At 43.1% G+C, this 24713-nt stretch overlaps 1 protein-coding gene across 2 annotated transcripts; it reads left to right on the plus strand.

Moving 5' to 3' along the window:
• The first annotated feature begins 2713 nt into the window (after nucleotides 1–2713).
• Nucleotides 2714–23868, plus strand: pcgf6 (polycomb group ring finger 6). 2 transcript variants are annotated; one of them, XM_056292109.1, is made up of 11 exons: nucleotides 2714–3215; nucleotides 5227–5326; nucleotides 5605–5701; nucleotides 6721–6776; nucleotides 6909–6968; nucleotides 13380–13497; nucleotides 15015–15042; nucleotides 17030–17128; nucleotides 22857–22943; nucleotides 23097–23179; nucleotides 23291–23312. In XM_056292109.1, exons 1-10 carry the CDS (start codon nucleotides 3084–3086, stop codon nucleotides 23139–23141), a joined length of 822 nt encoding a protein of 273 aa, XP_056148084.1. In that variant the 5' UTR covers nucleotides 2714–3083; the 3' UTR covers nucleotides 23142–23179; nucleotides 23291–23312. The 2 variants fall into 2 exon arrangements, with proteins under 2 accessions (XP_056148084.1, XP_056148083.1); XM_056292108.1 differs by having other exon boundaries at nucleotides 23097–23868.
• The last annotated feature ends 845 nt before the right edge of the window (nucleotides 23869–24713 follow it).

The following is a 24713-nucleotide window of genomic DNA, read 5'->3' on the forward strand; positions in this document are numbered from 1 at the left end:
CACATGTTTGCTGTGTCCCCCACATGGCTTCTGGCAAACTGCAAACGGGACTTCTTATGGTTTTCTTTTAACAATGGCTTTCTTCTTGCCACTCTTCCATAAAGGCCAGATTTGGGCAGTGCAGGACCAATAGTTGTCCTGTGGACAGATTCCCCCACCTGAGCTGTGGATCTCTGCAGTTCGTCCAGAGTCACCATGGGCCTCTTGGCTGCATCTCTGATCAGTGCTCTCCTTGTTCGGCCTGTAAGTTTAGGTGGACGGCCGTGTCTTGGTAGGTTTGCAGTTGTGCCATACTCTCCATTTCCGGATGATGGATTGAACAGTGCTCCGTGAGATGTTCAAAGCTTGGGAAATCTTTTTATAGCCTAACCCTGCTTTAAACTTCTCCACAACTTTATCCCTGACCTGTCTGGTGTGTTCCTTGGACTTCATGATGCTGTTTGCTCCCCAATATTCTCTTAACAACCTCTGAGGCCGTCACAGAACAGCTGTATTTGTACTGAGATTAGATTACACACAGGTTGACTCTATTTAGTCATTAGGTCAACATTCGATCATTCAGCAATCATCAGGCAACTTCTGAAGGCAATTGGCTGCACTCAGAGAAAAGGGGGCTGAATACTTTTGCACACCGCACTTTTCAGTTTTTTATTTGTAAAAAATTTTTAAAATCATGTGTAATTTTCTTTGTACTTCACAATTGTGTGCCACTTTGTGTTGGTCTTTCACATAAAATTCCAATAAAATATATTTATGTTTGTGGTCATAACGTGACAAAATGTGGAAAAGTTCAAGGGGTATGAATACTTTTGCAAGCCACTGTACCTGTTAAAACAGGGGTGAAATACTTGGGAATACGTCCAACCAAAAAATCTAGAAGAAAGAAATTCTTTAAACTTGACGGAGAAATTGACAAATTGTAAAAATATTTTCAACTCTTCGCTGCAAAGAGATCTCACTATATTTGGTCGCACTTACCTCAGTAAAGTTGAAAGTATTTCTAGAATCCTACACCCTACATACTCCCTGGCACTGGACCAACACATTATCAAAGCTCTGAATCAACTAAATTTTAATTTTATTTGGAATAACAAAATGCACTGTCTAAAAAATATGTCTTGGTTAAAAACTCTGAAGAAGGTGGTTTAAAAGCCATTGATTTTGAACGTATGAGTGGAACAATAACATTGAAATGGCTTAAATCCTATTTAAAATCCCCAGATAGATGATGGCACATTTTTCCAGACAGTTTATTCTGTGCTACTGGAGGTTTAGATTTCCTTTTGAAACGTGACTAGAACATCAAGGAGCTGCCTGTTAGCTTCTCCAGCTGTCATCAGCAAGTCCTCTTATATTGGCGAATGTTGTACCAACATAATTTTACTCCTCATTATTCCACGCCGCTACGGAACAACAGGTACATGCTTTATAAAAATAAACCCATCTTCTCCAAAGAATGGATGGACAGAAATATCTGGTCTGTTTTAGATCTCTTAGATACAAATGGAGACTTGTTAGCATACAATGATGTTTGTGTTAGATTAGTTTTTTTTTCTTTTCTGTCTACCTAAAAAGTTTGCCAGCCTTACTAATGCCATCCCAAAACCATGCTTCCTTTTGGCCAAAGCAGTAGTCCTACACACCAATTCAATAGCCAGATTGCCAAATGTGTACGTTGGAGAATGCCCGATCCTTGATAAAAAAAAAAGTACCAACAGTCTGACCAGACATGTTGTCCAATGACTTCTACTCAAAGCAGTTCAATAGAGTACTTGACTTTAGACACACGAACCCTGCGAAAGTGCTGCGATTAAAACTGATTTCTCACATTATCCCCTGCTACCCGAAGCTATTGAGATCCATTTTAAATGAATTAATGACATATATTATCCCTCTAATGAATTTCTTAGATTAAGATTCAATTTTAAAAATAATGTCTGTTCATTTTGCAACTCAGATATTGAAACCACGGAGCATATTTTCTACGCATGTTGTCACGCCCAACTATTTTGGAAACAGATGGAGGAATGGTTTAAACAGAAGAATGTAGTATCTGATGAACTCACATCACATGTGGATGTAATGTATGGACTGGTGATGAAAGAGAAAAGAGAAAATATGCTGATTAACACAATTCTCATAATGGCAAAACATTACATACACAAATCTGAATTTATGAAAACTCCACCTGTTTCCAATGCTTTTAGTAAGGAATTTCGACTGTGTTGCAAATCCCTGAGATGTGTTGGAGTTGTTAACATCTGCAGAATCACTGCTGAAACGTGCACAGTCTGACCAATCAATACACCCCGAATGTGTCAACCTTTCATTCATATTGAAGACCAACTTATGAGAATTTCTCCTCTTAGCTTTGTTGTTTGTGTGGTATTGTTTGATTTAAATATTTCAATTCACTTTTGTTTTTAAGAATTTTGATTGTGGCTGTTTTTCTCTTCGCTTGTTTGTTTGTTTGTTTGTTTGTTTTGCATCACTCAGACACACGCCCAGGTGTTTCATACCCGGCTTGACTTGCCTCGTTGTCCGTAAAAATAATGTTCGATAACGTTTTAGAAAGAAAAGAAAACACACACCGAGGGCTAAATACTGACGTCACACCTTTGAGGTCTGTGATTGGCTCTCTGTAGACGTCACACCTTTGAGGTCTGTGATTGGCTGTTTTCTCGCCTGTGCCGTCGCCCCTTCTCCCGGCGGATTCGCTTGTAGGAAATCAAGCAATAAGTTGGCCAGAAGTTTGTAAAACAACCGTCGGCCGAGGAGACGAACTTGTTTCGAGCGGAAGCAGCTTGTGGCCGAGGCAGCCAGAAGCGAGCGCGTTTCTCTCGAGGCTGAGCAACACTTTTATCTTCCCGGCTCCGGGAAACGTTAGCGAACAAGCTACAAGCCTAGCAACACGCGCGGCGCGGGCGCTGAAGAGAGCGGGGAGCCGGGTCGGTGTGGAGCCGGGTCGGTGTGGAGCCGGGTCGGTCTGGAGCCGGGTCGGTGTGGAGCCGGGTCGGTGTGGGGCTGCGGGGCTTGGTGTGCAGAGGAAGGACTGGGCGGCAACACGGCACCAGTGGCTGGGCATGTCCTCCTCCTTGTCGTCCTCACCGTCGCCCCGGCAGCAGCAGCAGGGATGTTGTTACGGCAGAGAAACGCCGACCGCCAGCAGCCCCGACGGCTCCGCCGACGTGTCGGACTCCGACTCGGAGAGCGAGGTGCGTGTCCGCTATGGTTGCTTTGTACTGCCGCCTTGTTTGAGGGGGGGGGGCACGTGTGTCTGGGCTCTCCGAGTCTGTGTGTGTGTGTGTGTGTGTGTGTGTGTGTGTGTGTGTGTGTGTGTGTGTGTGTGTGTGTGTCTTCTCGCCAAGTCGTCTCTAGCGGGTGAGCGTGTGTCGCCTTGTCGCTGTGTTGATGTTCCCTTGGCCGCAACTCACCTCGTCACTACCGGAAGCCGCACGTTTGCTGCTGTGGCGAGCCGACGTGGAGGAGGGAGTGGAGGCAGACACCTCTTTATAATGGCACCACCCGTGTCCCGCACACCCCACCACTCCGCTGGTGCTCTCTAATTTACACGCCGACCAGAACTACAACCAACAGGAACCCCCCCCCCCCCCCACAGGTCACACCTGGAGACTTTTCTGTCACAGTCCTACAGTCAGTCAGTCAGTCAGTCCTACAGTCAGACAGTCAGTCAGTCCTACAGTCAGTCAGTCAGTCAGTCCTACAGTAAGTCAGTCAGTCAGTCAGTCCTACAGTCAGTCAGTCCTACAGTCAGTCAGTCCTACAGTCAGTCAGTCAGTCCTACAGTCAGTCAGTCAGTCAGTCCTACAGTCAGTCAGTCAGTCAGTCCTACAGTCAGTCAGTCAGTCTTACAGTCAGTCAGTCAGTCCTACAGTCAGTCAGTCCTACAGTCAGTCAGTAAATGGTCTTCTACTTAGGGCGAGTCGAATCCCAAACAAACAACACACCCCGACATGAAAAGAACACTGATCACGTTAAAATACAACACATATGCAACAATTTGAATCCTAACACTAACAGCATGATGAATGAATGACTAACAGTCCCATGATCCCTTGCGCTCCCCCAGCCCAAATCCACCGACAGTCGGAGCGATACAATATTAACATCCGCCCACTGTCCAAACCTACAATATTAACATCTGCCCACTGTCCAGACCTACAATATTAACATCCGCCCACTGTCCAAACCTACAATATTAACACCCGTCCACTGTCCAAACCTACAATATTAACATCCGCCCACTGTCCAAACCTACAATATTAACATCCGCCCACTGTCCAGACCTACAATATTAACATCCGCCCACTGTCCAAACCTACAATATTAACATCCGCCCACTGTCCAAACCTACAATATTAACATCCGCCCACTGTCCAAACCTACAATATTAACATCCGCCCACTGTCCAAACCTACAATATTAACACCCGTCCACTGTCCAGACCTACAATATTAACATCCGCCCACCCGCCCACTGTCCAGACCTACAATATTAACATCCGCCCACTGTCCAAACCTACAATATTAACATCCGCCCACTGTCCAGACCTACAATATTAACATCCGCCCACTGTCCAGACCTACAATATTAACATCCGCCCACTGCCCAAACCTACAATATTAACATCCGCCCACTGCCCAAACCTACAATATTAACATCCACCCACCCGCTCACTGTCCAAACCCACAATATTAACATCCACCCACCCGTCCACTGTCCAAACCTACAATATTAACATCCACCCACCTGCCCACTGTCCAGACCGCTTATCCTGCTCTCAGGGTCGCGGGCTGCAAAGCATTCACATCATAGCAGTACTATATGCAGAAGTAATGGTATATTTGCTGCATAACATTGCCAAAAGTTCATGTTATGTTGAGCGTATTCATGTAGATGTGCCTTATAACATAAAGAGGTGTTGAAATGGAGAAGCGCAGTAAAAAAAGTAGGTTTGTATTGCCACGTATCAGTACAATAAGCATAATGCATACAAATGTCAAGTGCAGGTAAAAGGAGGCCGCAGTAGACACCGATGATGAAGGTGTGTCAATACACACAACAGTTCACTGTACTACTCAGCTGATCACTGGTCTTGCTTCATCTTGTATTTGTTATAACACTGAGTTTTGACTTGCAGGTGACAACAAAGTGTGTGTTAACAGCACAATTAATTTGGCTTGTTCTTTAATTTTCATTACACAGCCCAAACTCCCACTCAACCAGTTCTACCCATACATTCGCTGTGCCCTCTGCTGTGGGTTCCTTATTGATGCCACCACCATCACAGAGTGCCTGCATACATGTAGGTACACCCAGTGTTTCACCATGTGGGGTTTAAAACTGCCCAGGGATTCGTAGGGATTTTTCAAGGACGTCTCTTGCAAACTGGCTAGTTTCATTTCACTAGAAAATACAAGGCCTCGATTTCACACATTTGTTTGAATACATTGCTCAAGTGGAAATGCAGCCCCCAAACTTCACTAGAACTAATTAATGTCATGCTTTACTGTATAATTAAGACAGGATGACAATGAAGTCCTTCCTGTTTCTCACATCATGTTCTCTGTTGTGTTCACTCAGTTTGCAAAAGCTGTATTGTGAAGCGCTTCTTTTACAGCAACAGGTGCCCCACATGCGGCATAGTGGTCCACCAGTCACAGCCACTCTACAATATCAGGTAGGCCTACGATTGTCCATAGTATATCACTTTTACATTCCAATGAATGTATAGGTGGCCTTCTGTGATCCTGTATACATATTTATTTTTTTATTTTGCTTTGTTGTGGAGGTCTCTTCCTGTGTGCCAAATGTGTACTCTGTATACATAGAGAACCTGAATGAATTTAGGAAAAGAAAGAATGCCACCTTATTTTGTCATTGTAGGTTACAATGAAATGTGTTTTCTGCATGTAACCCATCCTATTGTATAGGAGCAGCGGGCAGCTGCAGCACCCGGGGACCAAATCCAGTTCTTTTTCCTATTGCCTTGCTCAGGGGTACAGGCAGGAGTACTAACCCTAACAAAAAACATTTAGCTGCAGAATTTCATAACCAGTGGGAGACTTCCACTCACATACTATACTGTAGAAAAACACTTGGGAATATGCATGATATAATTTAATCTCACAACATTTTTAAATTTGAACACCATTCTAAATTTGAAGTCACAGAAAACATGTACAAATGTCCATGTCAGTATTTTAATACAGCTCAGCTGCAAGCTATAATAATATTTGCTTACATTCATTCTTGTTGTATATATTTTTGTGGTAGAAAATACAATTGCTGAAAATAGTCTGCCACACATACCGGTTCTGATAACTTGACAAGACTTTTTTTTGACCAATGGAAAGCACACCTGTGCACTGGTTAATGTTTGTCTCCTGGCTGACGATGCTCAGTAGACTTCCATGACACAGTGCATTAACTGGAAGAGAGAGACGTATACAAAGTGGGGAAGGGTTTCATTCCAAAATACCATGTTGTTTGCTTCTGTTAAAAGACATGTTGATTGCACAACATGTTAATGAGATAATTATAGCCACAGAATAGATGAAGGGACTATTTTGTTACCTACAAAACTCTACCTTCAGTGTTATTCATCAGTCTGGCTGGCTTCTGGCCAGAAGCACTTCACACCAGTTTGTAACAAAATTGTCCATTTCAACAGTGAAAGCTTTCCTTCTCTTCTCTCAGACCTGACAGGCAACTGCAAGATATTGTTTACAAAATGGTTCCTTTCCTGGAGGAGTGTAAGTATACATTCACTACCATCTTCATTTTGTATTACTAAAAATATGAAAAATAAGTTTTCTTCCTTTGTCCCATTTTCTTGCTCTATTTTTCCTTGCTGACGTCAAATATTTTCTCCATTTGCTTCACAGTGGAGAAAAAACAAATCTGTAACTTCTACAAACAGAGAGGGCTGGAGGTGCCAAAACCAGGTAAAAAAACTCAACCTCAGTACACTGGGTAAACAGGCAGTGTTAGCTGTTCACTCTCCTGGATATTTTCGTTTACTGGATGGATGTGTATACAAATCTTTGACATTGTCATGTTACATGTTGTACACAGCCATATACAGTGTATATAAAAGTCTGCACACCCATATTAAAATGGCAGGTTTTTGTGATGTAAAGAAATGAAACCAAGATAAATTATGTCAGAGCTTTTGCCAACTTTAATGTGAAGTTACAACGTATAAAAATAAAGTGAAAAACAAAAAAAACTTTTAGGGAAAAAACTTAGACTGCTTTTATTTGTCATTGCATGTCTCATACATACAAGGGAAAGAAATTACATTTCACATGCATGTCAGTGCCACATAAAAACAAATAACACATAATACATATTAAAAACAAAAAGTGCATTAAAAACAAGAATTATTTCACAGACCTACCTAAACATCACAAGCACAGCTGACACGGACAGTGAGTAAGACGGTAAAAAAGTAATTTTGTGGAAGGTCTAAGTGTTCAGGCTGTTGAGGAACCTCACAGCCTGAGGAATGAAACTTGCATAGTCTGGTGGAGGCAGCATGGCTGCTCCGGTGCCTCCTGCCAGAGGGTAGGAGGGTGAAGTGGATGTGGACAAGGTGGGTGGGGTCCTTCACGATGCTGAGAGCCTTCCGGGTATACGGTGCATCATAGATGGTCTGAATGGATGGGAGAGCAGTTCCTATGATCTGTCCAGCTGCCTTCACTATCCGCTGTAGGGATTTGTAGTCGAGGCCTTGCAGTTCCCATGCCAGACAGAGATACAGCTGGTCAGAATGCTCTCTGTGGTGCCTGTGTAGAATGTGATGAGAACGGGTGGGGGGAGACTCGCCCTCTTCAGACGCCGCAAGAAGGGAAGACACTGCTGGGCCTTCTTGGAGAGCGCAGTGACATGTGAGGACTAGGAGAGGTCCTCTGTGATGTGAACTCCCAGGAACTTAACACTGTGACTCTCTCCACGTCCATGCCATTGATGGTCAGAGGGGTATGGTGGGCGCTGGTGTTTCTAAAGTCAGTAATGACCTCCTTAGTTTTTCCTATATTTAGGGAGAGGTTGTTGTTTTTGCACCTCACCACCAGTTGATCCACCTGCGCTCTGTATGATGATTCATCATTGTTGCTGATGAGACCTACCACTGTGGTATCTTCAGCAAACTTTATAATGAGGTTGGAGGTGGCTCACCAGTCCCTGAACCCACTCCTCCCCCATCCAGACCGGAGCGCCACGGACCTGGTGCCGAGGGTGATGGTTGCCTGCGATATATTTAACAAGTGCTCCCCAGTGGGTCAGCAGGTCCAGGCCATTGATGCACGGGTCTTGGAAGTTTAGCAAGCCAGAAATCATGCGCCAGCTCCTGGTCTCCAGCTTTGACTTGCAGTGACTTCTTCCTTCTCGTGCCAGCCTTCTCTCCTGTCAGCGTAATCAGCTGGGCGTTGGCTGGCAACCATGCCATCGAGAGTGGCCCAGTGGTGCCCAGGAGGGTGCCAGGTCACACCAGGGTCCGGCAGGATCGACCGTTGAGTTGGCAGTCCAGATACAGTCCACTGGTGTGATTTAGGCAGCCAACTAGTGTGCATCGACCTTGAAGGGGGGCTGGAGACTGGAGTGGCAGGCCCCTCACTAGGCCACTCCGCTGTTGTTTCCCCGCCGGCCAGGTGATTCTGGCTTTCAGCACCATTGCTGGGCAGTCACGGGCTATGTGACCAGGCTTGTCACATCGGTAACAGTGGTCAGTCGGCCAGGCTTGACGTTGCCTGGATGATGGAGGCCATCGACGAGACTGCTGTGGTGGAAGCAAATCTTGGTTTACCTTTTAATCTTCATTGTCACTGGCCAACCTGACATGTGGTCAAAGAGCAGGGACCTTCTGCTGGGTAAGCCGTGTGGAGAGGACCACCTTGGCCCATTTAGCTTCATAGAGAGCCTCGCTGAGGGACTGGGGCATGGCGAGGTGAACATGCTGGCACAGCCTCTCTGGTATGAGCTCCCGCAGGAAAGCGTGGAGGGCCAGCTCCTACTGGGCGGCTGCATTGAACTGCGGATAACTATATTGGACGTGTAGCTGCACATCTGTTGCAAAGACACCCAGGCTCTCTCCCTCTTGGCAGCGGCGGCTGACTAGCCGCTCCCTGCTCTGGTCAGTGAAGAGTCGTCGCCCAAAACACGTCACCAGCGCCATGGTCAGGGTTTGGAGGTACCGCTGCTCCACTTGGGCTAGGCTAGGTCGAAGAGCACCTGCAAAGCCTGTCCTTCCACCACCAGAGTCAGGTGGATGGCAGCTTCCTTGTTGCTCCATCCGCTGTGGTATGCTGCTAATTGGACTTGCGAGAGGTACGGCTCTAGCTGTGTCATCCCATTGTACTGGGGCAGCTTGGCTGGTGTTCTATGCACAGCAGCCATCCCACTCGCTTGGGGGCGGTTGGTAGTGGCGGGCAGCAGGCGTTCCCCTATATTTGCCCTCCTGGCCTCTACGGGGCAGCTTCGGCGGTGTGCAGCAGGCATTCCCCTGTATTGGCCCTTCTGGCCTCTAGGGGGCGGCTTTGGTGGCGTGCAGCAGGCATTCCCCTGTATTGGCCCTCCTGGCCTCTAGGGGGCGGCTTTGGTGGCGTGCAGCAGGCATAGACCACTGCACTTCCGCGTTCGAACGTTAGAGCGGGGGGAGCTAGAAGGGGATAGAAGCCGGCAAATTTGAACACGGTTTAAATGGCTAACTATGTCGCTACGTTGGCTGCTGCGGACAAGAACCGATATTTGCGGAAAATTCGCGGTATCGGTGGCCAGTGTCCTTTCAAGGGACAGTAGTCTGGGTGCATGGGGTCCTTTGCATTACACCCTGAAATGATAAAGGCAAAAATTAAATCACACGTCATGACCTAGAGCAGCCATGGGGAAAAGACATAGAAACTAGGCTACATTTTCAACAAATGTTTGCATTTTATTCAATTATTACTTTTTACTGGATTACACATGACTGCATACAATGATGCATGATATACTACTCAGTAAGGATGACGATAATAATGTGATAACAATGTTTGCATTTTAACTGGGTAAGGGAGACCGGGGTAGTTGCCCCTTGTTTCTAGGAAAGATAAACAAAATTGAGCATGTGACCAAATATTCAGGGGGGAGGGACCATTTTATGATTTTTAATGGATAAAAATACACGTGGGTTTGAAGAATGTGATCCCATTCAGACAGGTTTAGCTAACTGTGGAATTCCATATAGCCACCGGCCCTTGACATTTTGGTGATTATAAAATGTAGAATAGACGTAACCTATTATTAGCTAGTTAAACTAGCTAACAGTACCAGTGAGGAAGTGCAGACCGCAGACGTAAACATGTTTGCTGTCAGGATCCCAAAGTTGTCCATCCTTGTCTTTCCTTCTGATCGCCTGGAGCCATTTCAATCGTTGTTCTCCCTCCTTCTGCCTTTTAGGCAATACAAAAAAACGAATATTTGGGTTGTTTTTCTTGTTAACAGTACAGTCCGCCACACAGCAACTTTTGGGCATCGTAGCTACGGCCAGGCTGCGTATCTAATACAGTGCGGCTTGGCGGCTTGGGTTTTCTATCCCCCTCTCCTGGCGTCCTGTTGTCAAGGTACCCGGAAGTGTTCCGGTGGTCTATTCCCCTGTATTGGCTCTCCTGCACTGCAAAAAACATGAGCTTAAATGCAAGAAGTAAACACTGAATTTGAGGGGGAAAGTACTTAATACTAGTGAAATTATCTGTCCATGCAGCAAGATAATTTTACTTGACAAGAAATTTTAAAGTTAGTTCCAGTCTAGAAATAAGTAGGCTTGGATGAGTGTTCAAAGGCTTGAAATAAGAAGAAAATGCTGGTTTATAGATCAAATTACTTAAGATCAGACTTGCTACAGCACAGTAATAAGTGAAATACACTGAATATTAGCAAATAATTCTTTTTAAAAAAAAAAATATTTCTGATTTTTCCCTTTTCTCCCAATTTAGTGGCCAATCACTCCCTATTCTCGTTCAAACACCCCCCCTCATACTGTACGCGTTCGCCAACTGCCAATTATTGCTGCTTCATCGAATCCAGCCATAGTCGGATCTGATGAGACCGGGGCACGAGCTCTGGTCCCCATTGGGCAACTGCATCAACACAAAGCCGACGGTTAGACCGCTACACCACCGCGTCGGAAGGGTGCCCCAGACACAGCCGATGCTAAACCATACACGTCAGAGCAGCTGGATGTTGTCAAAAAGATCAAGAGCTGTAAAGATTACTACCAAATTCTTGGAGCTGAAAAAGATGCAAATGAAGCAAATAATTCTTAACTCAATTTTTTGCATTCTTAATTTTAGTACACTGAAAAAGGAACAAGAAATCAAATCACTAATTTAAGTGGAAACTACTTAACGCTAGTGGAGTATGATTATTCTGTTACTTGAAACAAGTTGGCTCGTCTTGAAATATGCAGGCCTGTAGAGGAGCTCAAGCAGGAGTCGTGACAACTTTCTCTTTCGGCTACACAACGTGCACCATTTATTCCTTCCACCGTTACAACAACAACAAAAAACCCGCGCAGCGGAAGTGTGTCGCTGTAAACCCGAACCGAGGAAACAGCAGCTGTAAACTAATGTTCCTACTAGCTCAATAAGGGGAATTATGTAGCCCCGTAACCACTACAGGCCCAAATTTAAAACTAGTCCCAGAGCATACATCTTAAAACCGGAAACTTGATTTTACTGAAATCACAACCAAGACAGGTGACATTTCTGTCAACATTTATTGACAAGTCTTTCCAAGTTTGAGCAGTGAAAATCAAAGTGTACTTTAATTTCGTGATAGGTGAAGCATGTTGGGCCACTGAATAAATTTATATATATATATATTAGGGCTGGGACTTTAACGCGTTAATTCGATAATTAATTATAGGAAAAATAACGGCGTTAAAAAAATTTAACGCATTTTATTTTTACACTGCAGTCAACACGGAACGCTTCTCAGTGCACTCGTTTCTGGTATACGGATTATACCGATGCAACGAGTGACGTCAGTCAAACGGAAGGCGGAGTAGGTCATTGCTAACAAGTTAGTACGCTAACAACAGATGTGATGGACGACAAGGATGACGCCGCGTTGCTTCGCTCTGTGGATGGGAAATTAACGATTAAAAAACGGTCGGATGGAAGCCCAGATAAGAGCGCTGGTGTGTTTGCATTCCGCCGCAGTTATTCAGGCCTCCGGTACCGGCTAAATGCGAAACACGTTGCAGCTAGTACCAACACCGGAGCTAACGCTAATGCTAACGCTAATGCTAACGCTAACGCTAACGCTAACGCTAACGCTAGTGCTCATAGTACAACCAAGCAGAGTCGCCCACCGACTCGCCACCAGATGACGGGGTTCAAAGCCAAGATGAATTAAGTCCACGTCTGATAAATTAACAAACTCACTGGCCAAATGGATCGCTGTGGACTGTAGACCACTTTCATTGGTAGATCAGGGGTTACAAAAAGTACTGTGTTTACACAACAAACTTGTTTTGCACAAAATAAACAGGATTTTGTTGTTTAAACTTATGTATGTGTCTATTCACTGATTTAGTCATCTACCAAGACCTGTTTGAATTGAAAAATGTTGCTTCTGGTGTCAAATATCGATATGCGATTAAAATGCGATTAATTACGATTAATTAATTACAAAGCCCATAATTAATTCGATTAACTTTTTTTAATCAAGTCCCACCACTAATATATATATATATATAAGCCTTGTGTCATTCTTAAATCAAGCAATTGAACTTGAGTTTGGGTCACTGAATCTTGAAACAAGTTATTTTTTGTGAAAGAGAATGGTACAAATTGCTACTGTAGCTCGTTTTTCCGACAGTCAGAGTGACCGCCTGCCCCGGTCGCTACAGTATGTAGTAGTTTGTGGATTCTCCCAACAAATCAAGAATAAGAAGGCCTTATTTTTGTTTAACTCTTGTCCTTCTTCATTGTTAAGATTATACAAATTTTCATTTGGATTTAAAGATGGAAATTTACTAAAATTAGGCACTTTTTATTTTTCAGTTCCAGTATGTAGGATTGCAGTGTGTAGGGTTTCAGTATGTGGGATTGCAGTATGTGGGATTTCAGTATGTGGGATTGCAGTATGTGGGATTTCAGTATGTAGGATTTCAGTATGCAGGAATGCAGTATGTAGGATTGCAGTAATGATTTATCATCAGAATTGATTCTGTAGTGAGGCAAGCCTTCGAGGTGTTTGAACATTTCAAAAGTTTCAAATACATTCTTCAGTTTAATGTCGTTTTACTTTGAGATGATCACATGGCATGTTTCTCACATTCTTAACCACATGACCTGTCGTCCGCCATCCAGTGATGGTGTCCCCTATAGGCCCAGCTGTGTTGAGGAGACAGAAGAAGGACTTGATCCCCCAGTCCGTGTTCAGCATTCCTCCCGAGCTGGATGTGTCCCTGCTGCTGGAGTTTGTTGGGTGAGCTCTTGGTGTGTTTGATGGGGTCTGACTGGGCGAAAGGGTGTCACGATGTATGGGTGTTGATGAGAACCATGATATTTAAAAAATGAACTATTGATATCATGTCAATAATACACATATGATAGTATCATGTAAGTAATCCAGGGCCTCTTAAATCACTTCCGTTTCCTTCTGTTCTCGCTTTGTCTTCCTTCCCCGTGATGCTTGTGATGCAGTTACTAGCTAGTGTGGCGATGACCCAAATGATGTTGTTATAAACAATAAGAAATAAGTTTCCAGCTATTAGTCTGTTTTCGCGCACCTCCACACACCCCGCAATCCTGACAACCAGCAATATGGCTCTGACTTACCCGCTTTTGGAAAGACCGGCCTCTTAAGGTGCTTTATGATGAGTCGTACAAGTGGCGGCTGCCGCTGACGAATAAAGCGCAGGGAGGAGTCAGCTTGCCACTGCATCAGTTGACCCAGGCCTTTGCACCGTGTTGAGTCTGCGTTTGTTATTCGCATGCGTGTCTCCGTGAAAAATCATCTCCTGTTATCATCTCAAGAAATCCCATCGAGGATCCGACAGCTTAACATCTCCAGAGACTCGACAACAGCTTCATAATCAGTCACCACGGTAACCATGAGTCGGCGACCATTTGTCTTTTGTTTGGCCTTTTTCCTCTTGACTAAAGCTTCGAGGGTTTGTGGAAGCGTTCTGAGGCGTTCAGCTGAACAGCTCTCGCTCAACACTGGGCCACTTCCAGAACTGTTGGTGCTTATTAGTCCTTCAGATCCCAGATGATGGAAAACCGGGCCCAGGTTCAGACATACAGGAATGAACTTTATTAAAAAGTGGTGTCAAATAGTGGGTTTAGTTGTCTCATAATTTCATTAGGAAAACGTCAAATAATTGCTAAATAGGTTTTTATTTCTCTTGTTCAAAACTATAGTTGGCAAAAAGCTGATTTATAAGCCGGCCCTTGTGCGAGCTGAAGACAGTGTAAGGAGGAGAAGTCCAGCGTCCATCTTCGTGTCTTCACTGGTTACTTTCATGAAGGACAAGCTCCAAAAATATGCAAGAAGTTGTTCAAGTTGATTTGACTGTCTGTTATAATTCAAGGCTGCAGCGGAGGAAGAGGGAGGTCAGGGGTGTCCGGCAGGATCAGGAACACTTTTTATTTTTATTTGTGTACTTTTATTTATCTTTAGAGTAAACTTGTTGGCTTCATGAAGACAGAACTAAAACGATTTAATTTACATGAGGTATGTAATGTAAGTGTTAGGTGTGGTGCTGATAGTTTACCAGCCCTGTGTGTTACACTGGTCAAGCCATTTTCTCCATATTGGTTGAGAAGGCAGTAATTAAACCAAAACATAAGAAAAATGTTAAATAATGCCTCCTCCTTTAATGCTGGCACACTTGGACTGACATTCCAACCCTCACCAACAGATGACCCCGTTTCCTTACAGTGCCAGCTTGCAAAATAGCTGCATTCGTTTCAACCTTCTTTTTTTTTTTTTTTTTACAGGGCCGAAGAGGGTATAAACGACTACAAGGTAAAAAAAATCTGACAAAATGCTCTCATTTGGAGACGTCTCTCCTTCATCTTGTAGTATTGTGTGTTATGCAGTGGGTGTCTTGATGCATGCTCAGTAACCAAGGTAAGAAGACCACAGAAGGTTGAACCAGGTCATCTGGACACGACGTTTACTGACAGATACGTCTCATCATCATCTAAGTGACCTCTTCAGTCTACCTGACTGCAGGTACCCCACCCTTATAAACAATACAGTTCAACACAATGCATGTCAACCGAAACCAACGACCAGGTGTCTTATGCAAATATGGCTCATGTGTACTATTCACAGAGGACTAGGGATTGTTGCAACCCAGCATTATAAGATGGTGACAGATGTGTAATGACCGAAACCAACGACCAGTTGCATGATCAAATATGGGTGTGCCCATTAACTAGAGGAGGATATGACAGGTTAGCCTTCTTACACTGTGACACTGTAGTTGTGATGGGGGACATTTGATTGTTGGGGTTTACTGTAAACCAGCACATACTGGTTAGTGCTTAATGTTTGACTCTCATCATCCACTGGAGCACAAACTAGGAGTCATCAGGACACTGGACCACCGAGCTGACAACGTCCCCACCGACACAGCGGCCGGGGAAGGGGAGAAACCCCACATTAAACAGGCCCTGGTTAAGTGTGGTTATCCTAACTGGGCGTTTGTCAAAGCCAGGAAGACGCACAAACTGCACCAGCCAATCGAAGAGGAGAAGGACAACAGCTGTGTAAGTGTAAACCAGCGGTGATTCCGTATGTGGGGGGAGTGTCGGAACAGCTGAGACTCATATTTTCAAAACATTGCATCTCAGTTACTTTCAAACCCCAAAACACGCTGCACCAGAAGTTGGTCCACCCCAAGGATCAGGTCCCCCGGCACAAACAGAGCAATATAGTGTACGCTGTTAAGTGCCAGGAGGATTGCTGTGACTTGTACATTGGAGAAAACCAAACAGATGCTGGAGAAGAGGATGACACAACACAGGAGAGCTAACTAACACGTCAGGCCAGGACTCCACAGTCTACACCATCTACAGGCCAGTTGCCACTCTTTCAGGGATGATGATGTGATCATCCTTGATAGGGAAGAATGCTGGTTTGAACAGGGAGTCAAAGAGGCCATCTATGTGAAGAGGGAACGACTATCCCTGAACTGAAGGGGGGCTAAGACTACATCTGTCACCATCTTACAATGCTGTGATTGCAACTGTTCCCAACCCTCTGTGAATAGTACACATGGCCATTGTAACTCTTGTTCATGGGCACACCCGTGTTTGCATATGAAAGTGGTCGTTGGTTTCGGTCGTTGTACATCTGTCGCCATCTTAACAATGCCATGATTGCAACAATCCCTGATCCTCTGTGAAAAGTACACATGATCAATGGTCACAGGCATATTTGCATATGAAGCTGGTCGTTGGTTTGGGTCGCAAGGCACTGCATTGTGTTGTTTATAAGGGTGGGATACCTGCAGTCAGTTTGGCCTGAAGCGGTCGCGTAGATGAAACGTATCTGTCAGTAAACGTTGTGTCCAGGTGAACTGATCCAACCTTCTTTGAGATGCAGTGGATGGAGACATTGAGGATAATGGGTCATAAGTCAGATCCAAATGGACTGATGTAGGAACATTCCACAAGTATGAAAGTAGTGTTGAGATGCAAACAGAACTTCTTTGAAGTATCAAGTGCAGTTTTGCTACAGCTCAGTGTGAGTGTTTCTTCAGCAGGGAACAGATTCTGCTCTCTGAACGGTGTCTCAGAACCACTTACTCTACGATGCATAACAAAGACAAATCTTTACACTGAAAACAGTTTGTGTTTTATATAGTGCTTTGTATTGTTCTGATAAACTTTAATCTATACTTAAAGTTACTTAAAAATTATATTTTCACAGTATACATGTTGGTAGACATATAACATGCATTATATTTATACATCATATATGTCTGACACCTGTTGCTTTTCAGCCACTGGAGAGACGCTATGTGCGTGTGTCGGGTGAAGCCACCATCCGCCATGTGGAGCTCTTTATCAGGAGGAAGATGGAACTCAGCCCCACTTGCCAGGTCAGTTTTAAGAGTTTAATACCTCTTGACATAGACCAGCAACTGACGTGACCTCTGCCTTGATCCTGACTGTTGGTTGAGAGCAGACAGGGCAGTACTACATGAGGAGAACAAGGCAGTACAGAGACACGATGGGGAGGGTTCAAACATGTGCAGTCTGAATGTGTGAGTGATGAAAATTACCTTGTTGCAGTTTTAATTTTACAATATGTTGTCTAAAGCAGTGGTTTTCAATCATGTCCCATGGAGTCCATGTGCCTGCGGGTTTTCCTTTCAGTCCAGCACCACACGAGCTGATTTAAACACTTGTCACACCTTCACCCAGACAGGACGGCAAATGAGTGAAATCACCCGGCGTAGCTTTAGGCTGGGAATGAAAACCTGCATATGCATGGTGGCGCTACATGGCTGAAAAGAAAACCTGCATATGCATGGTGGCGCTACATGGCTGAAAAGAAAACCTGCATATGCATGGTGGCGCTACATGGCTGAAAAGAAAACCTGCATATGCATGGTGGCGCTACATGGCTGTGTACCGCTGGTTTTAAAGTTGTCCCAAAGGTGTTCACCCACAGTGACACACAGGAAGCAGGGAAATATTCATCCAGTTATGGTTAGAGGGGAATATCACTCAGTTTAGGATTTCTCGCTTTTTCCAGCAGATTTTTCTATGTAATGCCTCCATTTGGCCCGCGATGAGCAACAGGTTAGCTTCTGTCTGTATGATGTCTAAGTTTTGTGCACCTTCCAACATAGAGGAAGAGAGGTGTGCGCTGTGTGTCCAGTAATAGTGCTCAGGTTGTACAAGTCCTCTGGAGGACAGGGGATTTAGGTTGCAGGATTAAGGGCTTAGCCAGCTTTTTTGGCTCCAGTGCTGCACATCGCTGGGCTGTCTGAACAAATATAAGTAAGGTAAAGAGAGGTGTAAGAAAGGAAAAGGGTAAATTAAGGGTAACTGGCCATATCATTGAGATTAAACCAGTCTACGTATTTACTTATTAATGTGTTTTACTACTACTACTAATCATAATAATAACTTTATTTATACAGCACTTTTCTAAAACAATGTTACAAAGTGCTTTACAAAGAAATAAAACCAGACAAGGCAAAAAATAAAAACAAGTTTCTAACACGAGGATACCGGTACGAATTCCCATGTTACCTCTGGCTTGGTTGGGCATCTCTACAGACACAGTTGGCCATGTCTGTGGGTGGGAAACCAGATGTGGGTATGTGTCCTGGTCGCTGCACTAGCGCCTCTGGTCAGTCGGGGCGCCTGTTCAGGGGAGGGGAAACTGGGGGGAATAGCGTGATCCTCCCACACGCTACGTCCCCCTGGTGAAACTCCTCACTGTCAGGTGAAAAGAAGCAGCTGGTGACTCCACATGTATCGGAGGAGACGTGGTAGTCTGCAGCCCTCCCCGGACCGGCAGAGGGGGTGGAGCAGCGACCGGGAAGGCTCGGGAAGAGTGGGGTAGTTAGCTGGATACAATTAGAGAGAAAAAGGGGGAACCAATCCAAATAAATAAATAAGAATAAGATGAAATAAGTAAGAGTAAAAATAAAAACAGTATAAATAAATAAAAACAAATATCAATTATTTCCAAAAGCGTTAACAATGAGAAAAGTTTTGAGACGAGATGTAGAAGAAGCTAGAGCCTTGGTGTGTCTTAGTTCAACAGGAAGACAGCTCCATAGTGTGGGGGCTCTACAGCAAAAGCCCAACCACCCCTTTGTAACAAACCCAGACCTGGGAACCACCAACAGGCTCCATCTGCAGGTCTTAATGGTGGAGACCTGGGAACCACCAGCAGGGCTCCATCTGTAGATCTTGATGGTGGAGAGGGTGCATACCACCTCAATAAATCAGAAATGTATTTAGGAGCAAGACCGTTTAAGAACTTAAAAGTGAGCAATAACATGTTTAAATCAATTCGAAATATAACAGCGAGCCAGTAATGTGTTTAATTATCCAAACCTACCATTTTCATTTCATTTTACATCATCTGAAAGCATTCGCAACATCTTCCAGCTTCTAGTAACTAGCTTGCTTCAGTCATTATAGAGTGTTGTAAGTCATTATGAAGTGTTGTAAGTCATTATGGAGTGTTATAAGTCATTATAGAGTGTTGTAAGTCTTTATCGAGTGTTGTAAGTTGTGTTTTCCTGTCCAGATTCAGTGGGAGATGTCAAGACAAACACATTTTGTTTGGGGGTCTGGTACCAAATTATTTCTAGTGCTGGTCTCAACACATTATTAACAGATTTATGGAATAACGGCACGTTTTCAACATTGGCCCTATATCTGCAGATATATATAATCCAGTGTTCCCGGGAATAAGGACAGGAAAGAAGTTTTCTCCTTGCATGAAAACCAAGCTTGATCACATTTGGACTGTGGATGTGGACTTACAGATGCTCCATGTTCACAGAAACCTGTAGACCTGCTGAACTACTTTTGAGGGTTGTAGGCACTTATATGGCAAAGTCTACTGGTGGGCTTTATAACTGTTGTATGATGGACATCATGTTGTTTGGGAAACCTGAGGAGCTGCAATATGTGCTTCTCTTGAGACCATCTTTTTCTTCCAGATCATTTTGTCCTTGGCCAGGTCTGAAAATGCAAATTTAAATTCTTCCCATCAAACCGTCAATAGTTTCTGTTTATGTACAGTGCTTTCTGGGCCGCATTCTGTGCCAATGGGCCATGTATTCTTTGCTTAATAGTCCCAATGTAAACTTAACTATCATCCCTACTGCCCTTGTCTGTTCCCCCTGTAGAAACGGAGATGTTCATTTCCATTTTTCTGCACTTGAGGCCTGTTTCAGGCTGCAAAAGTATTACTACTTTTTTGAATGCAGTGTTTTTTGAGGCCAGTGTAAAGATTTAGCAGATGGATTTTCTCTATTCTGCTTCCTGTCGTTGTCAAGGCTGTATATTATATTTATATTACCAGGCTGTTTTAATTATAAATCATGGTTTTCCCTTTCCCCTGTTCCCGTGGGAGAAGCAGACTTTTTCATGCTCAGTATCAGCAGGAGCAGTGAATGTGCTTATTCCTGCCATCCCTTGCTATCCCTTTCCATCCCTTCTTATCACTTCCCATCCCTTTCCACCCCTTTCTGTCCCTTCCCATCCCTTTCCATCCATTTTTGTCCCTTTCCCATCCCTTTCCCATTCCCTTCCATCCCTTTTCATCCTTTTCAATCCCTTTCCCATCCCTTTTCGTCCCTTCCCATCCCTTCCCATCCCATCTATTTTCGTCCCTTTCCCATCCCATCTCTTTTCATCCCTTTCCCATCACTTTCCGTCCCTTTCCCGTCCTTTTCCGTCCCTTCCCATCCCCTTCCATCTCTTTTCATCCCTTCCCGCTCCTTTTCGTCCCTTTCCATCCCATCCATCCCTCTCTGTCCCTTTCCATCGGAGATATCAGAACTACGAGATGACTTGACCAGGATTTCACTCCTGCCTAAAACGACCATGGACGATCACATGATGGCCAGTTTTTAAACTCTATATTGTGTCAAGATAAATACCCAGTTGAGATATTAATGCATTACATATGTTAGTATGTCTGATATGAAACTAACTGACACCAAAATTAAAATTTTAACAACTATAATACGATTTTTTAACAGTTTAAAACGGCCGCTGTCCAACGCCTGTAAATACTGCAGCGCCTTGGTGGTAGTCATGGTGCATCTGTAACGGCGTCTGTAACCAGACATGTTGGACATAATCACAAATCAAGTTTAGACTATTTGTCTGCACTGGAGGACGCTAGTGTGTTTCTAGGACACAGCAACGAACTTCGCGAAGGAAATGATGAGACCAACACATGTCATAAATGCTGACATGACACACACATTACAAGCCGTCTTTTTAACTGCCCATGGTCGTTTTAGGTAGATCTTATCATAACCTTTTTTTTGGTGAAATTGATCTAAAACTCATTTTATTGCAAATATAATATATGCACTTTTAGCAGCATTCAGGGAGCAGCAGGTCTGTCTCTTTTTTTTGTCACAAAGAAAATCTAAAACGGTCAACATGGCATGAGCACCCGTTTAGTTGTAATTACAAGTGGGAGGTTCAGAAATTATTCTGATGGATGATGAGTTGGGACGTTTGAACTTTGACCTCTTCATCATGGCAAAGAGAAGGATTTCTTCAACGACTGATGGTAATTGAAGTCTACTCTGCAGTTGTCCACTATTTATAAGACTACTGTGATTAGACTTAAGGTTAAAGATACTGACAGTACTGTCAGACCAGCTTTTTCTGAGATACAAGAGCAAAAACTTGTGTTCTCCTGACATCCTCCATGTTTTGGCCACACAAGCACTTGACTAGGACAGCTTCCTCATCACAGCAGCAAGCATGTACTGAATGTCTGTGAATATGTCTGTGTGTTGGCTTCTTTTGGGACATGAAATGAGTTAATAATAAGAGTTAATAATATCCAATATAAAGTTAATAAGAGTTAATAATATCCAATATAAAGTTAATAAGAGTTAATAAGTGTTAATAATATCCAATATAAAGTTAATAAAAGTTAATAAGACTTAATAATATCCATTATAAAGTTAGTAAGAGTTAATGATATCCAATATAAAGTTAGTAAGAGTTCATAATAAGTGTTAATAATATCCAATATAAAGTTAATAAAAGTTAATAATAAGAGTTAATAATATCCATTATAAAGTTAGTAAGAGTTAATAATATCCAGTATAAAGATAATAAGAGTTAATAATAAGTGTTAATAATATCCAATATAAAGTCAATAAGAGTTAATATTCAATGTAAAGTTAATAAAAGTTAATAAGAGTTAATAATATCCAATATAAAGTTAATAAGAGTTAATAATATCCAATATAAAGTTAATAAGAGTTAATAATATCCAATATAAAGTTAGTAAGAGTCAATAATATCCAATATAAAGTTATTAAAGTTAATAATAAGAGTTAATAATATCCAATATAAAGTTAGTAAGAGTTAATAATATCCAATATAAAGTTAATAAGAGTTAATAATATCCAATATAAAGTCAGTAAGCGTTAATAATATCCAATATAAAGTTAATAAGAGTTGATAATATCCAATATAAAGTTAATAAGTTAATAATCCAATATAAAGTTTATAATAAGAGTTAATTATATCCAATATAAAGTTAATAAGAGTTAATACTATCCAATATAAAGTTAATAAAAGTTAATAATAAGAGTTAATAATATCCAATATCGTCACCTTCTTAAAATAATGGCCTAAGTCATATTTTCAAGTTTTTCATAAAACAGAATAAACTGAAACAAAATTTGTCAGTTTATTTTGTTTTTTAAAAAACTTGAAAATATGACTCAGGCCATTATTTTAAGAAGGTGACGATATAAAGTTAGTAAGAGTTAATAATATCCCATATAAAGATAATAAGAGTTAATAAGAAGAGTTAATAATATCCAATATAAAGATAAGAGTTAATGATAAGAGTTAATAATATACAATATAAAGTTAAGAAGAGTTAATAATACCCAGTAGTGTCTGTTATGTGTCAGGGTCAGATGTCAGCAACTTGAGGAGGTGAATATTGGTTGATTTTTGACCTAATATGTAAAATCAAAAGGCAGTTTTTCTGCTTTTTACAGCAGTTCAGGTGTGCCGTTGTTGATTTGTCCTTGTGTATGTTGACGTGTCCTTGTGTATTTTGACGTGTCCTTGTGTATTTTGCAGGTTGATGTGGTTTGTGGAGACCACCTCCTTAACCAATACCAATCCCTCAGAGATGTCCAGAACTCTATGGGCGAGGAGGCACTACAGGTGCCTACTCAACACACACACACACACACACACACACACACACACACACTTATACATAGAAATAATTAGATTAGACCAAGCCATGTCTTTTGTTTTGATTCAGAGAAACTCATCTTTCATTGTGATCTTTTTTTTTTCTTTCTACTTTCCCAGGATGGTCTCTTAGTGCTCCACTTTGGCCTAGTCCTGCCTTCCTAGTCTCGGCCAGGAGATGGAGAGAGGGCTAACGTTCAAATGTATAAGTTGCATATTTGGATTTCTTTTTTCATCAAGTGGGTTGGACATTGTGTCCCCATAGATGCTTCTGTTTGTACAAACGGCCTTACTAATACCAGACTTCATCACAGCATGAAGGGCTGCCACCACCTGCACACCGGTGAGATATGCTGCTGCTGCTGCTGCTGCTGCTGCTGCTGCTCAGTGTCAGGATGTCTTTCGCATGGCACACCCAAGGATTTCCTCTGACATGTGAGACTGACAGAGGAGCTCACAACCCTCTGAAGTCTGCCACTACATCCGTCAAGGAGCCTGAGAAGCCATTTCCTCTGTTCAGAAATGAGTCATCTTCTGTCATCTGTATCTGAGAACTGAAGCCGTCACTTCATCTTCTGTTGAAACGTTACTGTGAAATGCTTTCCAAGGGCTTGGACAAAACGACCTGTCATTCAGCAACTACCAAAGGCTTGTGTCGTGGTAATGGCTTTAGATCAACACTGTGTTGGTAGAACTACATGATTCCTGTTGAATTTACTGGCATAATTTAAGAGCCATTAATTTTTATACAGACTTGCTGCTTTCTTGGAAACATGTCCTTGTCTCAGTGTGCTGCTTGAGCAAATGGTTGGGACTGTTAATTAAGGAGAATTTATAGATAGTCTTTGATAGGTTTTGTTACAAAATACCTTTCTTACATCCAGTTGGCAATAGTGAATAAACTAATTACTTTTCAACTTTGGAGTGTTTTGTCTTGATGGTGGAGTTGAGGACAAAGCAATCATTTCATCTGTGAGCTCTTGATTTATGTCACCGTGAGTCGTGTTTTTGTGGATTTTTATTCCTACCAAACGCCTACATGTGCTGGTTTCACCAGCTGCCACCTTCACCCAGAGGGGGCACAAGTAATTACAGATAGCAGTTGGGAGAAGTAGTTAGTGATATCGCGTCCGGGTAGTGTAGCGGTCTATTCCGTTGCCTACCAACACGGCTCACCAAATTGAATCCCCGTGTTACCTCCGGGTTGGTCGGGCCTCCCTTCAGACACACTTAGCCATGTCTGCAGGTGGGAAGCCGGATGTGGGTGTGTGTCCTGGTCGCTGCACTAGCACCTCCTCTGGTCAGTTGGGGCACCTGTTTGGGGAGAGGAGGACCTGGGGGGACTAGCATGATCCTCCCATGCACTACGTCCCCCTGGTGAAACTCCTCACTGTCAGGTGAAAAGAAGCAGCTGGTGACTCCACATTTGTCGGACGAGGCATGTGGTAGTCTGCAGCCCTCCCCGGATCAGCAGAGGGGGTGGAGCAGAGACCGGGACGGCTCGGAAGAGAGGGGTAATTGGCCAAGTACAACTAGGGGGGAAAAATCTCCTCGCAAAAAGGAAGCAATATCAGTTGGGAGAAGTAATGAGTGATATCAGCTGGGAGAAGTAATTAGTGATATCAGCTGGGAGAAGTGATGAGTGATATCAGTGGGAGAAGTAATGAGTGATATCAGTGGGAGAAGTAATGAGTGATATCAATTGGGAGAAGTAATGAGTGATATCAGTGGGAGAAG

This window comes from Lampris incognitus, chromosome 13 (assembly GCF_029633865.1).
Source record: "Lampris incognitus isolate fLamInc1 chromosome 13, fLamInc1.hap2, whole genome shotgun sequence".
Classification (NCBI taxonomy): domain Eukaryota; kingdom Metazoa; phylum Chordata; class Actinopteri; order Lampriformes; family Lampridae; genus Lampris; species Lampris incognitus.

Excerpts from the sequence above, each read along its gene's own strand:
- pcgf6 (XM_056292108.1), top strand. The coding sequence starts at position 3,084 with ATGTCCTCCTCCTTGTCGTCCTCACCGTCGCCCCGGCAGCAGCAGCAG. Across the intron at positions 5,327-5,604 it reads CACAGAGTGCCTGCATACAT|TTTGCAAAAGCTGTATTGTG; the intron begins GTAGGTACACCC and ends GTGTTCACTCAG. Across the intron at positions 15,043-17,029 it reads AGGGTATAAACGACTACAAG|CCACTGGAGAGACGCTATGT; the intron begins GTAAAAAAAATC and ends GTTGCTTTTCAG.